This window comes from Pseudochaenichthys georgianus, chromosome 19 (assembly GCF_902827115.2).
Source record: "Pseudochaenichthys georgianus chromosome 19, fPseGeo1.2, whole genome shotgun sequence".
Lineage (NCBI taxonomy): Eukaryota > Metazoa > Chordata > Actinopteri > Perciformes > Channichthyidae > Pseudochaenichthys > Pseudochaenichthys georgianus.
The window spans coordinates 6,282,782-6,303,674 of record NC_047521.1 but is presented as its reverse complement, the minus strand read 5'-3'; the positions used below and the strand labels follow the sequence as shown (position 1 = coordinate 6,303,674).

General features: G+C 43.9%; 1 protein-coding gene across 1 annotated transcript in view; it reads left to right on the top strand.

Moving 5' to 3' along the window:
• Positions 1–20,893, top strand: part of aatkb (apoptosis-associated tyrosine kinase b) — a 77,511-nt gene that overhangs the window by 33,634 nt on the left and 22,984 nt on the right. Inside the window, exon 3 of the mRNA XM_034106940.2 lies at positions 17,235–17,368. Coding sequence (XP_033962831.1) covers positions 17,235–17,368 — 134 coding nt within the window. The remainder of the gene's footprint in view (positions 1–17,234; positions 17,369–20,893) is intronic.

The following is a 20,893-nucleotide window of genomic DNA, read 5'->3' as shown; positions in this document are numbered from 1 at the left end:
AGGGTTCCAACACACTGATCCCTGATGACTGAATTAGATTTGTGATTACTACCTGCAAAGCAATTATACAAGCCAACATTGAATGAAACGTCTTTTTGATGGTAGAGTGAGTGTGTTATGCATTTTAAGCATGATGCAGAGTTGTTGAGGCTGATAGCAAGGATATTATGTTCACAGGGTTAAGAGTTTGCACCTCTCTCCGTCTGTCTGCTCTGATCCAAACGTCCTTCATGCCAACCGCACTTAAATCTATCTGACAAGCCAAGTGCCACCAGTACCATGACTCATACCTGCATGATGTACTGCTGGGGCTCAGACAGAGCTTATTGTGTGTTCTGTCATAGGCAAGAAAGTCTCAAAAAGACTGAGATAGCTGAGCACGACCGAAGATATTCCCTTTGCTGAAAGACAGAGGTCTCTGATGCCCAAGTGAACTGACTATCACCGGCATATGGAAGCCCAGATCAGCTGTATGACATTATTGGTTTATAAAAATGAAATATCTGCGGTGGAAGTTGCAATAATTAAAGTCGTTAAGCACAGAGTACAGCCAACAGCCAAGCATGTTATTTAGGGCGTGATAGCAGAGTCATTGACAGGAAATGGGGACCAATAAGTGCAGACTATGCTTTTCCGGGAGGGCAGGGCTATTGGGCAGCATGAGCGGAATAGGGTTTTTAAACATATTCTACTAGTATCCACAATTACTTACATAAACCTGAAAAGGTGTATTTTAGTTGCCCTTATGAGCAATTGAAGTTTTCAGGTTCAAAACAATCAAGGGAAAAAGGATTGTTGTTGTAATGCTCATTATGGCCACATGAGGCTTGAGTGTGCCATGACCCCATTTTCTAAATGTCAGTCAAAGCATTCACGTTAACTTGTAACGATCAACTATCTAAAATAGTTGTGTTAATTAAACGCACTAGGGGTTCTTGAATGAAATAATACTATAAAGGTAAACAGAAATAATAAAACGGATACTCTGCTCCTTAAACAAAATAAACAGAGACAGATTTCATGCATGGATCCATTATATTGACAGTTTTCCAGCCAAACAACATAAACAAAACTAAACAGTCCGCTCTGCGATACACACAAAGTGTCTTTACTGCCTAATCCAGGCTATTGTTCATTGACAAAAAAACTGTTGCTCCTGCGCCCGTCGGCGGCAAAAACAGAAATGTGTGTAGGCCTTTTCAGGCTATATTCCACACAAAAAAGGAAACACGAGGTCCAGCGTGGCCCACAGGAGCGATCTCACCCTGTGTCGGAGAGAATCTCTCTCTCTCTGTGCGCGTCCTCTCCAAGGAGACGAGCTTCCAGGTCGGTCGATGCAATATCCACATACGGTTACTTTCAGTTACTTCCCCATTGCATTTTTACATATATACACATGCTGAGAAACCGTAACTATCCCGCTGAATACCCGCATTCACCACACACAGGCTTCCTCCTCCCGTGAGAACCACACCTGGCATCCTGTTGACGTGCCCACTAAAAAGCCTCTGGGCGCGCCGCGACAGGTGAATATGCAAATGAGGCTTGCAGAACCACACCCTCAAACCTTACATAAAAGTGGACATTTTAACGACTGTAGTTGCGAGGATAATACACATGCATCATAGATTCTCATTTCATTTGAATCTAAACTCCATGCCTTAACCCTTTCCCCTGCCCCTACAGTTTAAAAGAAACACTGAGATCAATCTGCGACTGTCACAAACTTCCAGGTTCTTTCAATACATGTAGCATGTGTTACGAGTAAATGGAGAAATATAAACTCACAAGTGAACGTTTCAACATGAGGTAGTGTTGCATTGCAGTGTCTTGTGTCCCAAATGAGTATCACAACAACAAACACCTGTTCAATAAACAAAAAGGTAAACAAAGGGAAATGTGAAAGACTTTTCTAGCTAACTTTTTTTCACCTGTTCCTTATTCACAGCAAATGTAGGTCAGTGTTTGAAGTGGATTGTGGCCGGGCTACCTCATTAAATGCAGAAATGATATTCCACCCGTCTCTGTCTCTGTGAAGGCAGAGCGGGATGCGTGTTTGTCAGATCAACCAACCCAGTCTCACGGCATTTCGTGTTCACCAACACGATTTTTAATCTATTGATTCGTATTCACCAACACGATTTGCCCCTTTTTTCCGTGTTGCACAGCACGATTTTAAAAGCAATGTATTTCTACTGGTAACGTGTTTCGTGCCTGCAGGCTGCAGCACGTCTTTTTCTCCGGTCGGGTCGTGGAAGACCGGAAGCTGTGTGGTTCATAAAAACATGTTCTTACTCAATATCAAGCCACAATTATTGCTTTTATTTTAAATCGTATAATTTCGGACTTTTGTTGCCGTCTGTGAGGAAAATAAATGGGGCTCAGAGCCTCAGGATACTGAAATCTGTATTTTTAAATCTTTTTTTCCTTCTAATTTGTTATTCTTTTCAAAATAACACACTGTTATTTACTCACCAATAACACACAATTATCCTTGCTTTTATTTATTGGTTTAATTCCATAATCTCGGGCTTTTTTGGCGTCCGTCAGGAACTGAATTTCAAAATAAATATAACCGGAAACAGACGTAGGCATTTCGAGCGATTACCCAAGATCCTCAGCTATGGTTTTAAGCTCGCTGATTGGATGTGTTAGCCGCAATGCATGCTGGGATTTGGTGTTTATATTATATGAAATCCGGAAAACATTTTAAAATAATACTTAATTCCGAGTGTTCTTGCTTTTCTCTTTGAAAGTCATCACATAACGGCATTGTAATACACGGTTCGGCTGCATTACATATTACAGATCTGCCGTAGTTCTTTATTTAGAGAGCCCTGATGAGAAGACCTTTGGAAAAACCGAAGAAATGCCGCCGAAACTGAATACTTGACGTGGATCATAAATATATTAACAATTAAACAACATCTTCAATTTCTCTTCACACAATACGTCTCCTTGCAGTATCAACACTAATTCGGCTGACTTTTACATTTGATCTAATTCACAGATAGGTTATATTTACACCATAACGGTGCACAGCTGATAGAAAAGGACTGTAGTTTTTAAAGATATTACTGATTTTCTTTGAATATAAGAATGTAAATACTGAGTCTGAAATAGTATAGCAATATGCTGTAAAATTCTGTGAAAGCATGAATAAAACTACACATCTTCAGATGTTGTACATACATAAGTGTCCTACACTAACAATACAAAGTTATTATGGCTGTGTGTACCTTGTGTGCACCGCCTAGTGGTTAAAGCACGTTATTGAATTATTGTTTTTATGTGTTATATTTGATTACAAAAATATTAAGAGTACATACTTTCATAGGGGGAAAGTAGAAGGTCTGTGATAGAAATATAGAATATAAAAAATCAAGAAGATACTATAAGTGATCTCTACAATAAAACAGTTTAGTGCAGGATGTACAAAGATATTAATAGGAGGAGGTGCAAAACAGAAAAACGAATTAACCTTTATTTAAACATTAAATAATACTTTAGATTAGGGTCTTCTTTTAAATAAGAAAAAAAACTTTGGGGGTATCTATCTACAGATAAATATTAAGCCTGACAAAGTATTTAACGTCTAATATATTGCTTTCCTGCAATGTTAACTATGTTGAAGCACTTATTTTAACTGATATTATACATATGGATTATACTCTCATGTATGTAGATAGTGTAAGGGAAACTTCTGCAGCAATGGAGAGTCAGGACTCAGAGAGACACGGGACGAGCAGGAGCTCTGATGTCAAACACTGGTAGTTTATTACAAGCATCGGCCGGAGAATTCATATCACAAGCCCCAGCAGCAAAAGGTTCTGACTGCACGGGTGGGTTGTCATGTCAATTCTGATCAGCCTATCTCTTGATAGACCTTTTAAACTAGTTTACAGAGAGCTAATCAGCATATTGGGGGAAGGTATACGTGAACACCTGGAGACACTGAATCACTTATCTGACTCGATGGCTCTTGTGACCGAGTGTTGACCGGTCATAAAACTGATAATGTCAGTAATAGCTGAGACTTCCCATTCCTTAAGACAGATAACGGACTTAGGCTTCGTCGTAAATGTCAACAGGCCGAAAGGTCAAATATCTTAAGTAAAGACAAAATTATTCCCTAACAGATAGTATAATAAATGTGCAGAATTTGACAGTTTAATGGTGGAGGTACACACATATTGATAGATGTCTTGTAATGCGCTGTTGAGGAAGCTGTGACCCAAGTGTTTCATTCATTGCATAACTACACCGTAGTTGTGTATGATATGTCAATAAACCTTTGAAAATCTTGAAATCTTGAAAGGGATGTGCAAAATAGCCATAACATACAGTCTTTAATGAACTATTAGTAGAGAATAACGAGTAATGAATATACTTTATTACTTGTTTCCATTCATGTCAATTGCAGATACATGTTTAGTCTTCTCAAGCACCATCAAATATCTCTCCTGATTGTTGGCACTTGACAATCACCTTACCTGAATTGTACTCAGGTGTAACTAAAGTCTGATTTAAGGGTTGTTTATATTTCACATAATTAATCAGAATCTGCAAAGTAACTCAAATAAATGCAGTGGAGTAAAAATACCAGGTTAACCTCTGAATTGTAGTGGAGTAGAATTACAAAGTAACAATGAGCTGTCATGTGGGTATATGCTGCGCATTATGGACACAAGCGATTTTCACCCATTTATTAATTATATGTTTTACATTTGATAACACCAATGTGTTTAATACTGGCAACTTCTAATTGTGGGAAAAACGAAAACGTTCAGTAGAGACGTCCCATAGAACATTTTGCGAAACACAATAGCCAGCATGTGTAGTTCTGGGGGGGCGTTCAATTCCAGTTTTGGATAGTCTGGCGTGGTTTCGTTCCATTTCACACAGCTGTTTGACGCTCAGCATAACCTTGGCGCACTGCCACTCCAACATCCAATCCCAGAGCTTGAAGATTAATCACAGGGACTATAGTCCTAAACGATAGCTGGGGATTATGGGTAGTGTAGTGTCTTCGGCCATCCTAAACTCCTAGAGGCCTACGTCTGTTTCCGGTTATTTTTATTTTGAAATTCAGTTCCTGACGGACGCCAAAAAAGCCCGAGATTATGGAATTAAACCAATAAATAAAAGCAAGGATAATTGTGTGTTATTAGTGAGTAAATAACAGTGTGTTATTTTGAAAAGAATAACAAATTAGAATGAAAAAAAGATTTAAAAAATACAGATTTCAGTATTCTGAGGCTCTGAGCCCAGGGGCGGCGGGTACTGTAGGCTAGGGAAGGCTAAGCCTTCCCAAATATTTGTGTCACTGCATCCTGGTAAAATAAAAAAGATATAATGTAGCCTATAATGTTTGTGTCTTTGACATTAGCGCTGCTATGCAGCCACCTGTGCCCTGTACTATGAAGCCAGTTCAACAGACCCTGGATATAAGTTACGAGTTATCTTAACTAACCCTAACAAACGAGTTCTCGCTAAGCGGTCCTACGACGTGGTTATCAACTCGGTAAATCAAGCCAGGGTTTCTCTCGCCAGCTGAGAGTGCATTCACGTGAAAGGGGCGGGGTTAGCTACATTTGACCAATCACAAACAGGGACAAGTGTATTGACAGCGCAGCGTCATACTTCATTAATGAAAAGTAAACTAATATTAGACAAATATGAACTTTAAACATCCATGATTTAAACATATAATCCAGGATACAAGCCACAGAGTTGCACCTGCAAGGAGAATACAGAACAACTGGTTAAAAAATAAATAATCTGCAGAGTGTTTGAATTATAGGTTTGAATGCGTACAACAGTTGTATGATCCCTGCCCCACACACGAGTGGATCTGACTTTAATTACATTTGAGTGTTTCGTCAACTTAATGTGTTGCTTAAAAGAATACTTCTGCATACAGTATATGTGACACTGTAAGTGTTGCACGGCCAGATACGGCTGGAGAAGCTGACTCAGATAAGGAAATATTGTGATATTATATGATCGATGATCTGATTGATGATGTGATATGAATGACAAGTGCGACACTTCGGCGTCTTCTCTGCATACGGCAGTTTAAACTGTATTTCCTTTATCCTGTAATATGACTTGATAGATTTAAACTCCGCACACTGAGCTCTGATTGGTCAGCAGGCAGTGCTTTCATTGAGTTGATCTCTTTTCTATAGACGCCGGAGGCGGGCAGCGTCAGGTAAAAAAAAAGTTATTTAGCCTTCCCAAACCGGAGCCTCACGCGCCGCCTATGTCTGAGCCCCATTTATTTTCCTCACAGACGGGAACAAAAGTCCGAAATTATACGATTTAAAATAAAAGCAATAACTGTGGCTTGATATTGAGTAAGAACACGTTTTTATGAACCACACAGCTTCCGGTCTTCCACGACCCGACCGGAGAAAAAGACGTGCTGCAGCCTGCAGGCACGAAACACGTTACCAGTAGAAATACATTGCTTTTAAAATCGTGCTGTGCAACACGGAAAAAAGGGGGAAATCGTGTTGGTGAACACGAATCAATAGATTAAAAATCGTGTTGGTGAACACGAAATGCCGTGAGACTGGGTTGGATCGACTCAGTGTTCACTTTCTGTCTGCTCTCGGTGAGACTTGAAGCTGTGGCTCTCCAGATCTCTGAGTATTTAGTGTGTTGAGTGCTGTGGAGGCTCTCCTGGGGGGTTGGATGCAGAGTACACAGCCCTTCAGCCTCCTTCTCACATGCTTTCTTCTCTCCTCTTGTCTCTATTGCTCGCTCCCTCTTCATCACTTAGTCATCAGGATGTGCTTCAGCTCTCTGCCTCGGGAGGCTAAAAATGGCTACCACCTCTGAGTAGCTGAGAGCTACACGGTACTTCAGCTTCTAGCATCAAGGAGTAAAGGTGCAGCTGCTCAGAAATAGTCGGTCCAGGTTCACTGTCAGTGGAGGGACATGTCCTCCTGTGAACTAAACAGCCTTTATCTGGAGACATTTGTCTCTTTGGATCTGTGCTCTTTACAGCTAACGAGGCAGAATCCTCTCTATTTCATTAAGGTTAGCAGTCAATGGCATTGATTTTACACAGAGACAACAACAACAACAACAACAACAACAACAACAACAACAACAACAACTTGTGTTTGTGTTCCAGGGAAGGGTCCATACCATCAACTAGTTACAAAGAGAGGATTAATGACGTAGTTATTCGGTTACTAACTGGCCAGACGGCATCATAATAAGCCTGCATCAATAGATGAAAATGAATGTTCTCTTTCTCTGCTAGACATCTTATTAGTTTCTGGACTAAGCTTGTTTCTGCAACTTCCTACCCTGTAATGGAACAATTATCATTATGTTTTGGACTCAAGCCCATTCTGAATAAATGTAACTTAAACAGGAGTAAATGTAACTGTTGGGGACTGTACGTTCAGATGTGGATGAATCCAAATAGGATGCCTTTCCCAGTGTGTATGTGGGATTGAACCAACATTTGGACATGGGAATGAAGGAACATGTCAACGAGAGAGACTGAGTGGCTCATTGATGTGTTTTGAATGTTTTGCATGCACTGAGGGATTTTTTAAATAAGTTAAAAGAGAGTTTTGGTAGAAAACTGCACTCTTAAAACACACTTAAAATACCCTTTGTGTTCAGTTTAATGTATAATGCTTTCAGTAAAAGCACGTTGGTAAAAATGTCCTCGATTGTTTTAATTTAACGATTAAAAGTAGAATTGAATGCACTGTAGTTTCTGTTTTTTTCTTATCACAGCGGAAAATATATACTTTTTAGATAAAATATTAGTAATTCGATACATTCATTGCTTGTTTAAGTCTTTAGAGGACATTTGTTGACAATACAAAAATGATGGGCGTGGCAGTAATATAATTGTGTACAGTGTAACAGCTGGATTTAACGCCCTGTTTCATTGTGCCTAGCTGCACATGGACCTTACTGTGTTCTTCAAATATGAATCCTGAGCCGTTTCCCCGGTCGCTCTCTCCCGCTGTGCTGATATGTAAGTGAGGGAGTTTTAAATAAACCGCAACAGAGTATGTTCCTGCTCTCTGTAATCACCCCCCTGACACATAAAGAGTAATTCAATCTGAATCGCCTTGTATGGCGTTTCAAAGCACGGTCGTTGGCTGATTTAGCAATTTGGGTTTTTCCACTACTTCCACCCACTCTGCTTCATGTGGCATCATATTGTGCTTTTTATGGACACTCTGACACGGACCACTGCTTTTATTTGAGAGTAAAATTCAACAGTTAGGGACTCCATGTTCCACAAACCCCTGAGCTGGCCAGTTAATCGTGCACGGCACTGTTAAATGTGCATGTTTCCCTATTGTGTTTCTATATTCAGCCAGCCGGCCTCCTACACCACAATGTTCAAACTCTGTCCAATTACACTAAGAGCCTGATACTCACTGAGCCAGTTGAACCAGCTTTCAGAGGATCAGCGTGTGTGTGTGTGTGTGTGTGTGTGTGTGTGTGTGTGTGTGTGTGTGTGTGTGTGTGTGTGTGTGTGTGTGTGTGTGTGTGTGTGTGTGTGTGTGTGTGTGTGTGTGTGTGTGTGTGTGTGTGTGTGTGTGTGTGTGTGCTGGGTGGCAGGAATCAGTGTGAGAGATTTACAGCTGAAGGCATGGCTGTGTACGTTTCCGTGGTAACCGTTGCAGAATAAGATGGAAAAAATAAAATCATCCGCAGCTGAAAAATACCCATAAAATTGGGAACAGGACATAAAATTGGACAGTACTCACACATAGAGGACGATTCAAACCTTCAAAGTCTGAAAATAGGCAGCGCTGAAACAGATTGAGGCTCAGAGTGACAGAATGAAAAAGAAATGGAGACCTCTTTAAGTGTCTTTCAGAATGTTTTATTGGATTTTATGTCTTTGACTTGAGTTCTGGGTTACATGTTACAAAATGGTCTGGTTGAGAATATATATTGTTGCCTCGTGGTTTAAGGTAATAATAACAGCCAAAGATTGAATCTGCCTGTGGACTGTGTTCAGTTGCATGTCAGCATCTTTGCTTCTGGTATTTTATTTTATTTTTTGTTAGGTAATTGGTCGAAAATGCAAAAAGATAATTTCATTCTGAACTATTTCCACATGTACTAACCCTTAAATGTTTAATAGTATAAATACCAACTTAAGAAATATATGACCAACATGTTTGCTCTGTGGATTTTAGAAAAAGTCTGCTTGTAAAAACTATAAACCTTTTCAATACAGTACGTTTTACAATGGTTATGTTAATTCTAAAGTAAAAATTATGTGAGAAATATTAAAACTACCATACCAAATCATAGTGAACATGAACAACAAACATATCAATAGACCCACAAGTTGGCATCACAACAAACTTAATTATATACTGTAAAGTCTTAACTAAAGAGGGAGAAAAATATACTGGGAAAAAAATAAACAAAATGTAATAAATGCACACAATTAGCACGCATATACAGGGCCGCCCCTCCCTACAGGCCAATCACGCAGGCTGCATGGGGCCCCGCCTTGCGCAGGGGGCCCCGCCCAGAGGGCCTCAGCTGCTGTGTGCAGTTCCCCGCGAACCCCCCGCGAGAGTGAAAGTGAGAGGTGACAAGGGGAGCAGGTCTGTAACCTGACACCGTTGCAATGAATCGACATCTGACCAATCACGGCTTTGATACGGCCACTAGTGCAGGTGAAGAGATGTCGGTGAAAAGACAGTTTCAGTCCGGCGCAAGAAAGAGGGGAAACAAACAAAACATGAAGAAACGATAGTTACGGCTGTAACTACGGTTCTATGAGTCCCGGATGACCGCCAGAGGCGGTGCTTTAAGCACTGGATATGTCCATCGCGCGCATGCGCAGCTCAAGTACCAATAACAACAAAGTCACCTGTGACCCACGTGACACCGGCTATATCAGCCGGTGTCGTCAGAGGATCTGTTCCCAGAATCTTCTCGCGAGCACAGGGAACTCTGGCGGTCATCCGGGACTCATAGAACCGTAGTTACAGCCGTAACTATCGTTCTATTTCGTCCCTACTGAACGCCAGAGGCGGTGCTTTAAGCACTGGATGACTTATACCAACAATGTCATGAAGAATCCAAGCCCTTGCTCACCACTGGAAGCAGCAGAGCTCGGCAAAAGGACCACGCCCAAAGAATGGGGAGTGGCGACATTGACCTGATGACAACTGGAGAATGTGCCAGAAGACGCCCACGACGCTGCAGCGCAGATGGTCTCCAGGGGCACCCCTCTCAGGGCAGCCCAATATGTTGAGATGCTCCTTGTAGAGTGGCATCTCAGCCTGATGGCAGGGGGCGGCGTAAGCCTGTGAGATGGTATCAACAACCCAGTGGGGCAGCCACTGGTTCGAGGGCATAACCTCCTTTAGTGCCGCCAGGGCAAAATCAAGAGTTGCTCCTACTGCCGTATAAAAGCAGTAGCCTTGATATACGCCCTTTGGGCACCCCCAGAGCACAGCAACTTTGACGTGCCGTACTCCTGAATGTCAAAGCGTGCCAGCTGGGCAGGCTGATTGAAGTGGGTTTGTGGAAGGACCCCGGGCGGGAATGCCACATTTGCAGAAAGGGCAACACCTGAGAGTCTCACCTCGGGCATGTATTGTTTATGGAGAGGACATGCAACTCCCCGACTCGCTTCCCTGAGGCTATGGAAAGCAGAAATGCTGCCATCGTGGGCAGCCACCTAAGCCCCACCTGGGCCAGGGGCTCGAAGGGAGGAGATGATAGGGCATCCGGCAGCAGGGGCAGGTCCCAAGCCGGAGCCGTCGGGGTGCTAGGGGGACGCTGCCGTAAAGCCCCTCTCATGAAGAGGGACACCGTCGACCCGAACATGTCGGCCAGAAATCGCTGCCACATAAATTCAGAGTGGAGTGAGAACGTCCACTATCTAGAAGGGACTGTTGTCTAAGCAACAACGTACATGCTGTCCCCAAGGAACACGCACATTCTTGCCCCCAAGTTGGGGTAGAAAGTGCGTGAGTGCAAGCTGCACAGCCCGAATCTCTAGCACGTTGACCTGGCGCTCACTCTCCTGGGCAGACCGCTGACCCTGAACGGTCCTGCCCTGCCACACTGCACCCCACCCTGAGAGACATGCACCTATGGTGATGGTCTCCTGGCGGGATGGGATGGCGCCCATGGGCACGCCTACCAGGAGATAGGCCCTGCCCCTCCAGCGTGATAGAGAGTGGAGGCAACGCTGCGACACCCTGACTTCCCTGTGCCTGTGCCACTTGGCGTCCAAGTGAAGGCTGTTCAGCCACATCTGCATGGGGCGCAACGACAACGGGCCTAAGGGCCCAGCGGCCGAGGCAGCTGCCAGTCTGCCCAAGGGCCGGAGGAACTGAATATAAGGCACCCTCTTGCCCGGCCCACGTGGAAGTAGGCATCCCTCAAGTCCACGGTTGAGAACCACTCCACCTGTGCATATGCAGTGGTCAGCATATAGAATGGCAGCACCTTCAGGAATCTGTTGATTCCTCTGAGGTCCAAGATCGGGCGAAATCCGCCGACTTTCTTGCTCACGAGAAAGTACGCCGAGTAGAACCCCCTGGGCTAAGCAGAGGGTCTTACTGGCTTGATTGCGTCCTTGGACAGAAGGACGGACAACTCTTGGCCCAGAGCTAGGGCCCCTGCCGGATCGCTGACGACTGTCAAAGACCCAGCCGAAGGCTAGGGGCCGGAGCTGCGGTCCGTACCCCTGGGTTAAGGTGAAAACCACCCAAGGAACGGAAGTATAGACCGCCCAGTAACTGAGCTGCTGCTGGGAAATCAGCCGACGACCGCCCCAGGGATTTCAGGGCCCAGCCCCCTGGACCCTGGAGCCTCTTGGGGGGCTCTGGTAAGGCTCTGGGGCACGAGGCCGCCTGGATGGTGGGCGACCTGGGGCACGAAAGTCATTGGGAGGCGGTTGAGTGGGCCGCTAAGACCTCTGCAGACCACCCCTGTAATCCGGCCGCTGAGTGCGGCTGCTAGAGCGGCCCCTGGGCCTGCTGGGAGTGGGCACAGGTCTGCGAAGACCCGAGTGCTGCTGCCTGGTCTGCCTAGCTTGGGCGGCACGCTCCAGTGCCTCCAGGGCAGCTGACCTAAACAGCTCCCCTGGCTCGACTGGTACGCTACGGAGGACTCTCCTACATGCCTCAGTTAGTGGTGACTGGGCCAGCAAAACCTGGCGACGAGTCTGTACCAGCGACAAGGCGTCCTCATACAGAGGTGCGTCAGCCGAAGGAGGTGCGCCAACCGAAGGAGGGGCGCCAATCGAAGGAGGGGCGCCAACCGAAGGAGGGGCGCCAACTGAAGGAAGGGGGGGGGTCAGGCGGCCCGCTAGCAGCCTCTACACCGGGCCCAGGTTGAAGGGCCAAGAGGCGACTTCATCATGCCCCTATCGGCAGCTAGCCGATCCACTTTAGAGGACAGCCTGTTTCTAGTCCTTCTATTGGGGGGAGCACACATAGCCACCGCTCCCTCAAGTCGCCGGGAACGGCCGAATTGATCTGGAGGAGGATATGACAAGGAGAGGTGTCTGTTGGCTGCTGCCAGACGTTCCACCTCAGTGATTCTAGCCACTCTGAGCGCCCGAGGCATGCAGCTACAGCTCATGCAGGCGTTTACCGTGAGAACCTCCCTCAGATGCTCGAATTTCGTCCCCACTGACCGCCAGAGGCGGCCGAGGCAGGAGGGGCAGCGGTCGTGGCCGTCCTCGGGCTCAAGAGAAGCCATACTACATGAATGAACCATTCTGTAGGTAGCCAGATGCAGCGTAGCCGGGAGCGGGTGCAGGAACACAGCCTTCACCAGCTACCTGCTTAATGGAAAGAGTAGAGCGTTGCTGCTACTCGCCGAACAGAAAGAGGGATGTAATTACACCCACGTTACCGGCAGAGGGAGCGGGAGCGAGAGCACTGCCTTCACCTGGCTGGATTAATAAACACGGCAGTTCAGCGTCTACCAGGAGCAGGGGGCGAGAACACTGCCGGCTGAGTTAGAGACGAATGCCAGATGCAGCGTAACTGGGAGCGGGTGCGGGAACACAGCCTTCACCAGCTACCTGCTTAACGGAGAAACAAGGCAGTTCCGCGTCTACCAGGAGCGGGGGCGAGAACACTGCCTTCACTGGTTGAGTTAGAGACGAATGCCAGATGCAGCGTAACCGGGAGCGGGTGCGGGAACACAGCCTTCACCAGCTACCTGCTGAACGGGAAGAGTAGAGCGGTGCTACTACTCGCCGAACAGAAAAAGGGATGTAGCTACATCCGCATTACCGGAAGAGGGAGCGGGAGCGAGAGCACTGCCTTCACCTAGCTGGGTAAAATAAAGAAGCTTAACAGTATACGCAAGACTGCTAACGATCAAGCGAGATCAAGTCAAATAACACACATGTTTAAGACCAGATAACTAGCTTCTAAAGAAGAGAACAGCACAGAGCCGTATTTACAGCAGTAACCATGGCCAGGGCTCACACGGCATATAACCGTAGTTACAGTAGTAACTATGGCCAGTACTTACGCGGCTTAGAACCGTAGTTACAGTCGTAACTATGGCCATAACTTACGCAGCATAGAGCCGTAGTTACAGTAGTAACTCTGGCCAGTACTTGCATGGCTTGGAACCGTAGTTACAGTAGTAACTATGGCCAGTACTTACATGGCTTAGAACCGTAGTTACAGTAGTAACTATGGCCAGTACTTACACAGCATAGAGCCGTAGTTACGGTATTGACTATGGCCAGTACTTGCACGGCTTGGAACCGTAGTTACAGTAGTAATTATGGCCAGTACTTACGGCTTAGAACCTTAGTTACAGTAGTAACTATGGCCAGTACTTACGGCTTAAACCCGTAGTTACAGTAGTAACTATGGCCAGCACTTACACAGCCTAGAGCCGTAGTTACGGTATTGACTATGGCCAGTACTTACGGCTTAGAACCTTAGTTACAGTAGTAACTGTGGCCGGTGCCTAAAAGTGTCAGCCAAACGGCTGCCCACTAGACAATATAATATTGGGAGGATGAAATCCTCCTTAATGGCCATACATGCAGAGCACACGGCACACACAGTTAAGATTGTTCTCTGCATATCGTCCTAGTGCTAGGAGTCTAGTACTAGGAGCAGTAAATACAACGATATAGCGCTACTGCAACCATAGCATGCGTTTACCGGGAGCGGGAGCGAGAGCACTGCCCTCACCGGCTGAGTTAAATAATGAAGCTTAACAGTACATGCAAGGTGTTAGCCAAGCGGCTGCTGCTAACAATCAAGCAACCAAGTCAGAACACAATGTTAAGACCAGATAATTAGCTTCTAAGAAAGAGAACAGCCTGCATAGAACCGTAGGCCATGGTTACAGTAGTAACCGCACATGCAGAGCACACAGCACCCGCAGTGAAGATGTTCTCTGCATATCATCCTAGTGCTAGGACTCTAGTACGAGGAGCAGTAATACAACGATCTAGCGCTACTGCAATCAAACCCTACGTTACCGGGAGCGGGAGCACTGCCCTGAGTTAATAGTTAAGCTCAACAGCAAGGTGTTAGCCAAGCGGCTGCTGCTAACAATCAAGCGACCAAGTCAGAACACAAATGTTAAGACCAGATAATAGCTTCTAAGAAATAGAAAGTACTTACCTTACTCTCTGCATCTAAACGAAAAACGGGTTTAAAGTATGACACTCTGGGCTTTCCATAGTAAATTGAATGAGGGACGCAGCCAAAGCTGGGACTCAAATGCTAATGATAGCTCGGGCACAACGCCACAAGCAGAACTTTCAAAAGAGCATAAGGGCAACTTTATAGGAGAGGAAGCGGGAACACTGTCGTCACCAGAAAGTCTAAGCCAAACAAAAAATAAGATGGCAATCAGGACAACTTGGCTGGGAGAGGGTGCGGGGAAACAGCCATCACCAGCAACAAGCTGACACAAACCTGTCTGTTGAGGCTCTGCACAGCGCACAGCCGGCCACAGCTCCTGGAGGACGCGTTAACGACCCGTAGCTCCGACTGTCAGTCGCGAAGCTGCACGCGGCCAGCTGCTTGCAGAGAAATCCCTCAGATCAAACGTTCAAACCTGAACGCTGTAGGCTACAAAAATGTAGCCACGGTACCCTCGCGCAGCGAGAAGATGGAAGGAACAGATCCTCTGATCCTGTGACCCACATTTCACGTGGTTCACAGGTGACTTTGTTGTTATTGGTACTCGAGCTGCGCATGCGCGCGATGGACATATCCAGTGCTTAAAGCACCGCCTCTGGCGGTCAGTAGGGACGAAATAGAACTAGAGCATCACTTGAAGCTGGGTTGTTATTGTATGAGTCAAATGTACAACTTGTGAATGTTGAATAAGTCAAATTGCCAATTGCCATATTAAAACATCAGCTGCAATTCACGACATGAAGAAGGCAGTCTCTGCATAGCATATTGGCTAATGGAGATGCAGTTATTTCCAGCATTCTTTATTTAACATTCATTCAAGTATTTGATGCATTTTATCTGCCAATGTACAGGAGGAGGAGTGATACACTGTCTGTCTAGTTGGCTTACATAACAGTTAAAGTTTACAACCTAAAAAACATGGAGCATTTTTTCCCCTTTTATTCATTTTTATGTCAATTTGCACATTTCATGGTGATGCTCAGCCTCTCCCCTTAACTCCTAACAGTCATCATCATGTCAACAACAACACAGAGAAATACTGAGAGAAATGTGTGTGTAGTTGTTGATACATTGCTGACAGAGGGAACTAGAATACAGATTTAAGAACTATCAGTTTTTGAGCATGTCATAAGCATGTTTTGTCTTGACTATATTACAACTATTATAATAAAATAATATAGTATTTATATTATTGAATTGATTATGATTATTATTATTATTAGTAGAAGTAGTTTATTTGCATTCATTATATTTTAATCTTTTTGAGGCTAGTATTTGGCAGGAAATGCAGACGTATTCACCTGTAAACGCATACTGAACAACATACATGCATTACCATTTACCTCACTGTATACAAAAGTAACTGTGTTGATAATAATAATAAACAGGAATTATATTTGCAAAGTAGCCTACTTTGTTTCCAAAAGTTATTTTTCCACTCCTGTCGGTTGGGGGGGGGGGGGGGGGGCTCATCTCACAATGTCGCTTGGGGCCCCAAGTTGGCCAGGGGCGGCCCTGCGCATATACTATATCTTTATTTGCATATTACTCTCACAGTAATGTCATTTATTCAAATGAAAAAGCCATAACATATGCCTCTGTTTGGGTAAAGGTCATACATCAACAAATGCATTTCTAGGCTGGTTTTCTGAGCAGAGTGGATCATTGTGTGCTGCGTAAATTATACACAGCTATTATATTTCAGAGCATTTGATTTGGAGCAGAAACATTATGGCAAACTATAAATCAAACATGTGAATGTCGCAAAATAGAAATATGAGCTCTCCTGAGAAATCATGAGCTATTCTATAGTGCATTGGAAATGATATGATGTAAAACCTACTTATATAAGATCACAGTCCTTTTATTGTTGTAATTGAATTCCTTCCAAATGCCATACACAGGCTTGGGGAGTAACAGGATCATGTAATCAGGATACAAGATTTACAGTTATATACAAATATGTAATCAGATTACTGTTACATTTCTAAAATTGAGAATAACTAGCAGGATTACAGTGTTATTAAAACCTAAAAAGAGCACATAGTGTTTGTTGTAAAGGGTCAGATTGTATTTCTTTTCATTTCAGCAGGTGAATCTGTATGTCCATACAATAGTGTGTGTGAACTTCACTGCGTGTATTCAACTAAAACGGAGCATTTTTACGTCAGCTCAGATTTTATTTCGGCTTTTTTTAAACTGTAGGATGTGCTCATGTGTTTCATTGTTGGTGTATAGGCTACTGCCTGAATATGCTGAGGGAAAGGCAGGTCTTCCTGCAAATAAAACAATTGTTCATACTAAATATCTTGGTTTCTTATTTTCTAAGGTTACATTGTACTCTTGTCTTACATACTACATTAAAACATCTTATTGTTATTTATTTTCTCTTTTATTTATTTGCATTGATATTGAGGTAATCAAAAAGTACCGTAAGGTAATCATTTTAATTACTTTTTTACGTTACTAGTAATTGTTCTTTACATTTTTAAAGTAACCCTCCTGACCCTGGTCATATGAGTGTTAGGCCTGTGCTCATGTTCTGCCTGTGTGTAACTCTGTGTCCTGCAGATGGCGCTCCGCTGAGTGAGCTGTCCTGGTCCTCGTCCCTGGCTGTGGTCGCAGTCTCCCTGTCCGGCCTCTTCTTCTTCGTCTTCCTCATGCTGGCCTGCCACTGCTGCAAGAAAAGCAAAACCGGCTTCAAGGTGAGCCTCTCCTTGGAGCTCTCCTCAGCCTCTACATCAAACATGAAGGAAATATGAGGGATAGAGACACACCTCATACACACACTCATTCAATCATATGATGTTTTTATGGAGTCTTGCATGGAGATACGTACTCTATCTATGTCTTTGCCAATGCATGTTATTGACCCGCACACAGAGCGTTCCTCTCAGCCTGTCATTAGACTTCCATTAGATTGAGTACACAAGGTGCCATTGGTGATGTTGATGGGCAGTAGATAATGGCAGACAAAGGTGGTGAGGTTGTGTTTATGTAGCGGCAGGAGACCCTTCTGTGTCATTGATGTAGACCCGTATTTGTGAACAGCATACAGAAATGGGTCAGGGCCCGGATAAAATGGGACAGGGAGCAAGGAATGTAGTGAAAGTGTTTCTGTGGGTAGGTTGGAGGAATTGAGGGAATGTGCATTTAATTGCAGAAATGCTTAAGCTAGTATATCTGTGACTGCTTTCCTTCTGTGGGTCAGCTGTGTGTTCCTGTTTATTCACCTATTTTAAACATATTATATTGTAGCAGAAAAACTATTTATGTTATCATTTTCACTAAATCCCATTTTTTAAACATGGTTGCTTTAAAAAATAACTCTGAAACATTTATGCATAGATTTTTGGTTCATTTTGAAACTTGCATTATTACTAGTCTTCGTCCACTCTGCCATTTGGTGCAGTATTTCTTGGTCTATTATCACTAGCATAACTGAATAACTTGATACTGAGGAATGTCATATAGCTTGCCTCACATTTACTTGCTCAGTTGGCAGGAAAGCGTATCCCATCATCTCTGCAAGCTTGTACACACCGCTAGTGGTCCAAATCAGCATAGTCCATACTACTTTTGTAGTAGGTTATTGACAGAAATAGTGTTTACTCACAGCAGCAGGATGAGGCTGCTTGAGGAATGGCAGTGCTTTGAGCTAAATGCTAACAACAACATGCTAACACGCTCACAATGATAACCACCAACAACGACACACTGCAATTTGTTTCCCAGTAACTTGAGTTGTTCCCAACATTTTCCAGAACTGAGGAAAATAACTTAAATAAAATGTAACGGACAACCTGCATAGCTAGCAGGGAATGCTAAAATGCTATCTTCTTCCTGTTTTTGCTACAACTCACTTCCTTATAGCCGTATATCAAATATTAATTTTCCATTTCCCTTAGTTTTGAACTGTTAGTTGGGTATGAGGTTACATTTTACGTTTGAAGAAAATCATATCCTCAACAAACCCCTGCTGTGATGATATTCCTGCACAACAATTGCAACTGTCATTTTGATATTTAGGTCACAACGTCATGTAAGCAAGTAACGTAGCATGTGGGTCGATAATGTGATGAGAAATACAAAATGAAACCTGTCAGACAACTTTTATATTGAGTCAAAGACATACTGTATAAAACAGTTTACATAATGAGGTATGCCTTTGGGTGCATCTCCATCATCTTTTCTCCCTTTATTCATCCTCAGCCTTTCTCCATTCCTCAATGTTCTCTCCACTTTGAATGCCTGCAGAAGCACAGCTGTACTGATTTCAGAGGCCATGTTGCGTAACATCCTGTCCTCTCTTGTGTGTGTGAATACATCTGCATCTTGCATTTCTGGATGCCTATTCCTCACATACAGTTTGTATAACGTGAATGATGCCTGGTTTGTGTCTTTGGCATGTTGGACCACCCAGTGCGGACCTGTTGGGGTGTGTCCGGGGAAGGGGCCAGGGTTTGGAGGGAGGGGGAGAGAGAGGGTGAGAGGGCGTGAGGAAGGGCATACCCATGAGGCCACAGTGCATCCGGCCTCAAGGCCCCATCTGGAATCAGACACAGCCTCTCCCAGAGCAGGAAGAGAAAAAACTTCAAGAGGAGACGAGAGTGAAAAGATTCTCTGTGTTTTACTGAAGAAGAGATGAGAAAACATCCTCCAGAGATCCTTTCAGTTGAAACGGGCTACTTTCTGGGTTTTGACTTTGTTTTAGTTTTAAAAGTTTGCAGTAAAAAGTTTGCATTGAAAGCCTTTTCTGATTTCTATGATTGAATATTCTGACCTTTAAAGGTGACATGTCATGCTTTTCCGGTTATTGCCCGTCCCCTTGTTGTTATGAAGGTTTTTATGCATGTAAACGGTGTGCAGAGTCAAAACCCTCAAAGTACACCATGTAGGGAGTAAAACTCTAACACAGAATACCTCCCCAAAACGCCTCGTTGGAGAAACATCACTGTCCATTTGATTCTTCCGGGTACATCATGATGTCATGTCGTCCCCGGAACGAAATGGACCAATCCGTGGAGCCGTTACGTTACGTCCGCGGAGCCGTTACGTTAAGCCCCCGCTGATTGGTCCAAATTGACCAATCCACGCACTTCCTCACACACTCAGTGCAGGCAGCTCTGCTGATCTCTCCTCCCTGGCTGCAGGCTGATAACAGACAGTTGGGATCACGGCGAAATTCTCTCTGCGTTTATCAACCTTTTTCTTACTCAATATCAAGCCACACTGTTTTTACTTCGGCTGTGACTTTGTGTGTGCTCAGGGTGAGTTTGGCTGTGTTTCGCTCCACGGAGCTTAGCACGATTCACAACGTCCCGACTGGTCCCGACCAATCGGAGCACACTGGGCTCACAGCGAGGGGGGGGCAAGAACTGCAACGTGCCGTTTGGTGGAGAGAGTGAATACACACACTTTACAGAGATGCTGTATGCGAAACCAATGTGAGTTTGGAAAATTGCACAGTATAAATCTATTCTAGTAGACCTCAACAATGGAATTATGATCAGTGGAAATAGCCATGACATGGGACCTTTAAAAAATATGTTAAAATGAAAATCTTATTTGCAAATTATTTTTACATTTTAAGGAATAGCTCAACATTAAAGAATACCTGTCTTCTTATCTAACCCCTGCAAAAGAGAAGATAACTGCACTTTTCAAATGTCAAAGTAATCCTTTAAAGAAATAACTATTGTAGTTGGAAGTTTTCAGTATGGTTTAAGGAGAATGAAACTCCCAAAACTACGATGGCCAAATCATGTTACAACGGCCCAAAACACTTAGAATACACTCAACTTTCAACTGTCACTGGAAACTACCCTTAAATCTAAGTGTTATTGGCTTATTTTAACAATGTGATCAGATGGCTCCTTCCGATATTATTGCAGATCTGCTGTTAGCTAGCTAGCTCACGCAGCTAACCTAGTCAATTCAAATATACTGATTAAACATTTAAAAACAGGCTAACTCTGCGAGTGACAGTTGGCCAACTTTATAATCCCGAACATCAACAAGCACTCCAGTCTCAGCTGTGTGCGTCACTTTTCAGTGTCCCCTTCATGTCGTTTTTTGTAGTGTTTCGGCCACCGTACGAAAGGGCAAGATAATGTGTTAAAATACCTTAAGAAAACATGGATCTGACCTTCAACAAAAAAGAAGCGGAATTAGTTCAATATTTGGGACAACTATTCGTTTCCTAAGGATCATTTGTGGTTATTTAGTGA